The sequence below is a fragment of the Triticum urartu genome, unplaced genomic scaffold (genome assembly GCF_003073215.2).
Source record: "Triticum urartu cultivar G1812 unplaced genomic scaffold, Tu2.1 TuUngrouped_contig_6606, whole genome shotgun sequence".
Classification (NCBI taxonomy): domain Eukaryota; kingdom Viridiplantae; phylum Streptophyta; class Magnoliopsida; order Poales; family Poaceae; genus Triticum; species Triticum urartu.
Genome location: NW_024117380.1, coordinates 1 through 9,338, shown reverse-complemented (window position 1 = coordinate 9,338; position 9,338 = coordinate 1). Strand labels below are relative to the sequence as shown.

The 9,338-nt window shown below is 43.8% G+C and overlaps 1 protein-coding gene and 1 long non-coding RNA gene across 2 annotated transcripts; both read right to left on the bottom strand.

Moving 5' to 3' along the window:
- Positions 1-1,111: 1,111 nt before the first annotated feature.
- Positions 1,112-3,907, bottom strand: LOC125530857. The gene is made up of 4 exons (XR_007293007.1): positions 3,852-3,907; positions 2,410-2,448; positions 1,749-1,808; positions 1,112-1,664 (listed from the first exon to the last, which is right to left on the bottom strand). It is a non-coding gene; the product is annotated as an uncharacterized LOC125530857 (long non-coding RNA).
- A 7-nt stretch (positions 3,908-3,914) lies between these two features.
- On the bottom strand, positions 3,915-6,133 carry LOC125530856 (disease resistance protein Pik-2-like; the record flags this gene model as incomplete). Its single annotated transcript, XM_048695275.1, has 2 exons — positions 5,252-6,133; positions 3,915-5,082 (listed from the first exon to the last, which is right to left on the bottom strand). Coding segments are annotated over exons 1-2 (2,028 nt in total), but the record flags the coding sequence as incomplete, so codon positions are not given.
- Positions 6,134-9,338: the final 3,205 nt, after the last annotated feature.

Genomic DNA, 9,338 nt, shown 5'->3' with positions numbered 1-9,338 from the left:
CTGTAGGAGGCGCCGCGGGTGCGGGATGCACCCCCGCGCTGGCCCCGGAGCCAGCCGCAGGTGGTGGGTGACGCGCCTCAAAGCCAGGGGCGGGCCGAGGGCATCACGCGAGCGCCCCAAGCGAGGCGCCAATGGTCCCACATCGGCAGTGACTGGTGATGGAGAGACGGCCAGCCGGCCAGGGGTACCTGCTGAAATGAAAACACATGCTCATCAAAGTGAACGTGCCAGGAAGTGAACACGCGATGGGATACGGGATCGTAGCACCAATAGCCCTTGGAGTTGGAAGGGTAGCCGATAAAGATGCATGCAACAGAACGTGGTGCAAGTTTATGAGGAGAAGTGCCGGCATTGCTAGGATAACATAAACACCCGAAGACACGCATACCATCATAAGAGGGTGGCATACCGAAGAGAGATGATGAGGCGTGTAGTTCCCGCGCGGGCGACATGGCTGGAGGTTAAGAAGCGACGCGGTAGCAAGTGCGTCCGACCAAAAGCGAGGCGGCACGTTCGCATGAATCAGGAGCATGCGAACGCAGTCATTCAGAGTGCGAATGACGCGTTCGGCTTGACCATTTTGCTGTGAAGTATACGGGCAAGTGAGACGAAAAATTGTGGCATGATGCGACAGAAAAGTGCGGAAAGCAAGATTGTCGAACACTTTTCTATTGTCAGTCTGAAGAGCAAGAATGGGATGCACAAACTTCGTGCTGACACAGGAGTAAAAAGCCGTCAAGATGGAAAGTGCATCCGACTTTTGTCACAAAGGAAAAGTCCACCCATAATGAGAATAGTTATTAAGGATAACCAGATAATATAAAAACTCTGATACCATGTATGATGATGGAATTGCACGATGTATTGATCAGGTGCAATCACACGTATATATGATGTACAGCGGTGGACAACGACCTGGACTATACAAGAAACTAGGAGGTGGACCCAATACACAATATGCGCATAACACATATACTCAACAACTCCCTCTGCCATGAACACATGCCTAGCCTAGATCAATCACAATTTCAAAGTGGTGGCAGAGTTGGAGCCAATGCACCACCCAAAGCACGCTAGTGTGAACAAACCATCTGCAGTAAAGTAAAGTATATATCCGGGAAAACAAGCTTGATCCCCAATGCTTCCCCCCTGTTTCATATTCAATAGCTATGCTCATGAAAATATACAAGTGCTATGCTTTGCTAGTAAATGTTGACAAAAATTGTTCAAGTAATAAGATGACATATTGCCCGATAATTCGCAAACGTAAGAAAATATAACAATACATGGGGTATTTTCAACATCAACATCCGAAAACAACTCAATATGAACGTGGAAAAATGACAATTGTGCAGTCTGGATGTTGGAACAGGAGCACGCAGACTGCTTCAGCTGAGCCCTTGAGGCTATCCAGGGGCGGACTTACATATAGGCCAGTGGGGGCTATGCGCCTATGCCCCCACTCCATTTTCAAACTTCAGTAAAGTTTGCTTTTATTTCACTGAAAATTACTTCAGATATTGTTCAAGAAGTGATAAAACGCTGATTTGCCCCCCACTCCAATTTTTTTCTGGGTCCGCTCCTGAGGCTATCTATTTGTCCAGGTCCGCCCCTGAGGCTATCTTGTTTTCTGGGTCCGCCCCTGAGGCTATCTGTTTCTTGAGCTGACCAAATGACAGAATTACGTCAGTGCCTTCATTTCCAGGAGCAAAGACAGGTTTATTTAAGCTTCGACAGCTACCTCTTACCTGTGCTCTTCGTAGCGTATCGCGATACCGCATTAATGAATCTATCCTCTGCTGCTTCAACTGACCAAACAACACAATTAGGTGGTTTCTAGATAAATACAATCTTTGCAAAATTATTTGAATCCACAAAAGCAGGTGTACACAGTAAGCTGCTGGTACTACACTATCACTCTTTCGTTATGTAGGCAGGGAAAAAATTACAATTCGTTTATCATGCATGTTGTTCTTTCCTTCCCTGGGTGAGGTGAGACCCCTTGCATGCTTATAACAAAATGCAAATGACATGCGTGTTGTGACAATTCCCATATCGGCTAATTAAAATTTATCGGTTGCTAGGCAACTACTGTTACAATAGCAAGCCTCTACAAATAATTGAGAGGCTATGTTCAAGCTTTCAGGAAGTTTTTCTGGCACATAAAAGGCTAGCCATGTACGATTAGCATTTTTCAATAATTAAGGAATTTCAAATATAAAAATAGAGCTAGCCATAAAAGGCCAACAAAAGCCTACTCTCCGTGCATGGGGTTACAAGTGTTTTGCCCCGTATTTGATCAGAAAGACTTCATTTTGAATAGAAAAGCAGAAAAGCATCTTCTCCTTTTGAATACAATATAACTGGCTTGATTTGGATGTAATGCTTTGAGAGGTTGTTGAGTTGTACCTGATCTCTGGCCTTATTGATGAAATCATCAGCTCGTGCCTATCATAAAAAAAAGAAACATTATAATGTTTTGTAGTGTCTATGTTTTAGTGTGATTAGCAGAAAACATTTCAGCATGCAATCAACAACATATCATGACAGTCTGGTTACGCATGTGTACTTGGTTACTGTAGATGTGTAAATCTTATGTGACGAGTAAGAACTTAACAATGCTCTATGATACCCTTCATACCTCCTCAGGCGAATGATGAGCACTTAATCTTAATCATGCATTGATCCAGGACAATTTAGCCATGTAAGCACACAAAGTATAACATGTTTTAAAAAGAATGCAAACAAATTTAATTATGTCATCATAGTGTATATGAACGACTTCTCCGGTATCCCTTATATGCTATATCTAGAAATATGTTTTTCTTCACATAAATGTAGACCAAGCTTCAATGGTACAGTGACTTTGGCAGGTCCCCAAGAGAGAAACACTGGGGACGCGTCATCTCAGTGGTATCCAATCTAGCAGCAGCGTGTCTCCGAGCTTGTGATGGTGCTTCAGGGACCAGATATCAGGCAATAACAGCAGATCGAGCCCACAGCCAAGCTGTCTTGAAATCCATGTCTAGTGGTTTTATTGTTGCATTGTGATCTCCATATCTCGCATAGGTATCAATCATGGTTGTACTCATAACTGACAGGGATGTTCTAACAGTCGTGAAATCCGTCAGAGATAGAGGGTACTTCACCCATCACTAAAAGGTGTAAGTGTACCAGTGGTAATCACATGTTGCCTTAATATGCAGCAAAAAATGCACGATATAAGCATTATTTTATAAGTTATTTCCTTGTAACAAATCTCATGTAATAGAATTATTGTTTTCCTGTCTGATTAAAAAGAAAAGTTTTGCGCAGCAAAAACAAGTCAGAAAATAACTTCCTTGTTAGGACGATGTGCAAAGTCTAGTTAATAGTGAATAGGCTCTTATCCATAAGATATAACACTAGAATCATATTATCTCATTACAAAACATGTTATAGTGGGAATTTGCTAGTTGCTACCATATGGGCTTACAAAGGGTGGTCTGACTTCATTCTGGGTAGTTCACCACCCATTGTGCAACCAAGTCGATTCCAGTACAGTTTATTATTGTGGTATCATAGTGGATCACATATGATAAGAACAAATTGCATAGATAAAAAATAGAACACCAAGCTAAATTTATAGTGAACTTATAATGTAAATGATAGAAATATTAACTTATGAAAAAACACTAGATGACAATGTTTCAAATGCATAAATAAGTACCGTAATACGATAAAATTATATAAGGTTAAAAAGAATAGAAGCAAGCGTATACTTCCACTAATTGCATATAAGGTTTAGAAATATACACAAATGTAAAGAAATATTTTACATGTTGCTCGAAAATGTGAACAACTATACTTACATCTTCGTCACTGCCTGCTTCTGTGAATGTTAGTATGGGCATGTTTTGATTCATCTCCATCCACCTAGGCACTGCACAATAGATGCTATCAGGCATGCAGAATAACAACAATTGTGTTAGTTGAATAAAGGTTGACGGCAGCTCTTCTTCTATTTCAGTGCACCTGATATCCAGCACTTGCAGAAATTGCAGATTTCCAATCTCTTTCGGGATCCGAGTGATACAAGTTCCCTTTAAACTCAAATATCTCAGGTGAAACAAATTGCAGATATCCTTCCAACTATTATTATCCACCTGCCAGCAGTCAGTTAAGTCCAACACACATAGGACTGGAAAACCCGACAGTGTTGGCAATAAACTAAAAGCTGGACTAGACACACTAAGTGACCTCACATGGGCCAAGCCCATGGTTGACAACTGATTAGCTACTTCTTGAATGCAGGGCTGGATGGACAGTCGGCGGATCTTACTTGGTAGATACTCTGATTGCGGACCACCTATTGTTGTTAGGAAATTTTCCTCATTTGACAAGGAAATGATGAGGTCACGCACCATATCGTGCACACGACAGGAGCGCACTTTATTTGCATTGTCAAATTTTACAGGTTGGACCAAACTTTTATTAATGAGCTCATCCAAATAATCCCCTCCTACTTCATACAAGCTCCTCCCCTGTTCTTTTTTCACAAAACCTTCACCCACCCATTTCCATATCAGTTGTTCTGTTGCAATCTTATAATCCTCTGGGTATAGACTAAGATGCAGTAAACAAGTCTTTAGGTGTGGAGGTAGGTTAGAGTAACTGACTGATAATATCCTTCTCATGTTCTTCACATCATTATGATTATTGTCTAGCCCTGAACTGATAGATTTCTGCACCTTGGACCAATACTCAAGTGTATGTGCTCTTCCCTTTTTGTTGCACAGCAAGCTACCTATTGTAAGGATAGCTAGCGGCACACCCCCACATCTTTTTAAAATGTTCTCAGATACTTCAACCAATTGACTAGGTGGTGACTTGTTCTCCATATCATATATTCTATAATAGAACAACTTTCTTGAGTCCACAACAGAAAGGGGATTCAGCCGATAGACACCACCAGCTTGCTGGGCAACATCAAGGATGCGAGTTGTTGTGATTACTCTACTTTCATATTCATTGTCAATCAACGCATATTTGATGTTTTCCCAGACGGACTTATCCCATACGTCATCAATAACAATCAAGTACCTTCATTTAGTACCAAAACACATATATTATAAGGCTATTTAAGTTCTCATACATTAAGCAGAATTGAGATACATAATAAAGCTTAACTTTAATGGCAAAGCAAATAGAAAACTTGAGAGTTCTGCACTATTGTAGTTTTTATGCCGGTGACACATATGCACATACTTACCTCTTGTTTTCAAGAAATGTTCTTATTTCACGGATGAGTTGTTCTTCGCCCCACAATGCCTCATTGGTGTTCTGGATCCTATGCTTGTCAAGTTGATGGAGCAAGCTCTTGAAAATCTGCTCCATGTTAGGATTAAGAGACACGGAAATAAAAGCTGAACAATCGAATTGCAGTTCTTGATTATCTTCTTGCACTTTCAGCTTCTCATAGACTGCATTAGCAAGGGTGGTCTTGCCTAATCCACCAAATCCAACAATAGAGACCACCTTCAGCTGTTTCTTGGAAACCTCGTCTCCCTCAGTCAGCATCTTGATTACCTCAACGCTCTTCTCGTCAGTCCCAACGAGCTCCGTGGCCTTTCTATACAAGGCTGATAGGCGAAGGGTATCAGTAGTTGGACCAACGGGCTTGGCAGCGGCCACACCGTCAACCTTGTACCTATCACGCCACTCGCTGACCTCGTTGATGCGGCTCTTGATGTCTTTGATATCAATGCCGATCTTGTGGCGAATCTTGCCCTTGGTCAGCAGGCTGAGGCTCTTATCAATGAAATCCCTGAAACCATGGGACTTCTCTGGTCGGCCATGAGTTTCAATGCGCACCATGAACTTGTCGATGCTATCTTCCAGATCGTATGACAAGTCTCTCACAGCCTTGGCCCAAAGCTTGACTTGGATGTCCGGTGGCTCGTCGATTGGCGCCTCAGAAATCCTGAGGAGAGCTGTCTCCATGCTCTCCATCTCGGCTTTGAGGAACATGATCTCGCCCCTGACACCCCTCTGAAGGTTGTACTCCTTGGTTATTAGGTCGGCTAGCTTGGGCAGGAGGGTGCCCATCGCTCCAATCACGGCCTGGGCCATGCTCGGCTTGAGCTCTAGCTCAGCCTCTCAGCATGCTGCAGGTGTTTTCGGAAGCAGCAGGAAGGGAGATGGCCGTAGCAATCTGCTCCGTGGATGAAGCTTCGTCTAGCACTACAACACCTAAAGAATCACACATTGGGTAGTCAGGACCTAACAAGTCAAAAGTTCAGAATGAATTCAAACAGACCGACATCTTGCCTGAGAGAGAGGTGGAGAGTGAATGCACCGATGGAAAAAAATTGGGGAATCTAAAGCTCGGCCTTAGATTCAGAGAAGAGATAGAGCAATCAGAAAGAAAAGAAAAAGGTTGCAACTGAATCGGTTGCGAAAGCAATGATTTCAAGACATTCATCATATGACAAACTAACAACACTTGGGATCTTTCCTGGGTAACATGATGGAACTTAACAGCATCCTGAACATGATTAAGCAGCAGCAGCAGCAGCAGTTTCTTAAGTTAACAAGCTACAATCATGCAACAAGAGCATATGCAAGAGCACCCAACTTAGTTTATCCTGAGAGTTTTTCTCAAAGGGGAGATTACCTAGAGAAGCCCTGCAGCGTGTGAGCTCGGAGATAAGAGAACGGGCACTGTTAGAGGATGATGAAGCTGAGATCAGCCTCTCAGCCGGTTGCAGGTGCGTCAGAAAGTATAGAGATAGAGCAATCTGAAAGAAAAGAAAAAGGTTGCAACTGAATCGGTTGCGAAAGCAATGATTTCAAGACATTCATCATATGACAAACTAACAACACTTGGGATCTTTCCTGGGTAACATGATGGAACTTAACAGCATCCTGAACATGATTAAGCAGCAGCAGCAGCAGCAGTTTCTTAAGTTAACAAGCTACAATCATGCAACAAGAGCATATGCAAGAGCACCCAACTTAGTTTATCCTGAGAGTTTTTCTCAAAGGGGAGATTACCTAGAGAAGCCCTGCAGCGTGTGAGCTCGGAGATAAGAGAACGGGCACTGTTAGAGGATGATGAAGCTGAGATCAGCCTCTCAGCCGGTTGCAGGTGCGTCAGAAAGTATCATTGGGAAGATGGCGTGTGGAAGAAGCGCGACCTTGGGGATGTACACCACACCACCTGAAGAATTGCGGCATAATCAATTGGTCAGCATGATAAATTAGTCAGGTTGGTAGCAACTAAGTCAAAACCTCTGTAAGAAATTCAGAACAAACGTCCTCTGGACCAAACAAAAGGGAGAGTGAGTGCAGAAGAGTTTGGGGAAATTTAGGGAACTTGCAGCAGATAGATATTCAGCAATTAATCTGTTTTTTTTAATATAGCTGGTAACAGAAAGAAAATTGTGAGAAAGCAGTGATACCAAAGACATTTTGCTTTGCTTAGCACGCCTGATTGGCAACAATATGGAACTTGACTGCATCCGAAACAGCAGCAGCAGATCTGGAGGAAAATTAGTAAGGGGAAACTTAAGTAAGAAGAAAAACGGTGCGATTACTTAGAGAAGGCCTGCTACGCTGCCATTGGATCGAGCGAGAGGAGCGCGCTGACCGGCGGCGGCGGGGATGGAGAGTCGGAGACCTCCGCTGGATCTCGGACCGAGGAAACGAGATGGAGAGTGGAGCAGTGGCTGACTGGAAGTTGCAATGATTGATTGGGGGAAGAGCAGAGACTCTCTTCTTCCCTTATCTTTCACCTGTAGCTACAGTAGCTGTGTGAGCTGTAGCAAAATCTGGTCTTGGTTGGTTGGCAAATCAATCGCCTGAGAAACCAATGGTGTCTTCCATGACGGCAATCTGCGAGGAGAACGATTTCAGCTCTGCCGCCGCCGCCATTGCTCTCCGGCGCTTGAAGTGTCGGCACGCGGCTGTGCCTAGGCGGACGACGGACGTCGAGATTAATTTCCCTCTCCTCTCCTCTGGCTCTGTCTGGGCTCAATCTATCACTGATCCTCCAGACCACCTAAAACCAGCCCGGCCCAGTGCCATTGTGCCAACTCCACCTGCTTCCGGACCCATGACACCAACGGAAGTGCTGCCATTGTCTCAAAAAAACGGAAGTGCTACCTCAAAAAAAAAGACAAAATTTAGGGCCTGTTCTGAACCTCTCTGAGCTTCTCAAACTCCACAAAATCAGCTTCTGGAGCTTGCTTCGAACTTCACATGGCGATTCCATTCGTTCGGCGATGTTCCTAGCTTCTCTCCACGATTTGGCCCAGCTGAGAGCCTATTGGGCTGTTGGGTGCCAGTTTAGGCCGGATGGAGGCAGCACACCTTGTATCGTTGTGTGGAGGAGGACTGGCCACGTGCGCTCGCACAGGATACGAGCGAGGCGAGCATCCCACGAGCGGCTGGGAGTTGTTTCGCGAATCGTTTTTTGCACTTCGCGGTGGCATCCTCTTGTAATTAGTAGGAACTTCTCGCTTCTTCGTATTGTGGAGCTGGGCTTTCGTTGCTTCTATTTTTTGCACTATGGGATCGCTCAGCTTCTGGTTTTCAGCTTCTACGAGCTAAATCGTTCGGGACTGCTTCACTCGAGAATTTTGAAAAGATAAAAGTTGAAGGAGATCAGAACAGGCCCTTACTACAGAAAGATAACAAAACAAAGACCGGCGTTTTTCCCTATGAAAAATGCACCCGGCTTATTGTTTTGGTTTCTGTTAAAAAAAAGCATGTGTTCATTCTTTAAGTAAAAACTTTCGATCTATTCATCGATAGTCATGATAGTACAAAGAACATCAGAAGTAACAGAAATTACGTCGAGGTCTGTAGACTACCTAGCGATGGTTACAAGCCGAAGACACGCTGTCGTCATCGCCCCTCCTTTATTTATAGTAAATGGCTGGAAAGTCGCCGTGCTAAGTCCCTATAGGACCAACACACCAAATCAGCAACCGCCGTTGGTGAAGAGAAGGGTAGATCAGAAATAACCAACATGTAGACATATGAAGGCCGATGAACAAAGATCGGATGCAAGTAAATCGAAGGCAGACACCGACCGAATCCTACCAGATCTTGCAGAGAAATGTTTTCGCACGTCCTTCAATGATGTTAAACATGTTGCTGGGACACGGGCTAGCCGTCTCCACTTGAGAGATAGCATGCCCATACGCATGGCTTCTTTGAATGATAACCTCGACAATATATCACGCGTACCGTCCTGTAGTTAATAGAGTGATAAGCCAAACATTGGTATACACTAGTAGAAAAAGGGTCAAACGTGAAGCACATTAATGCCGGTTTGTATTTGAGCCGGTACT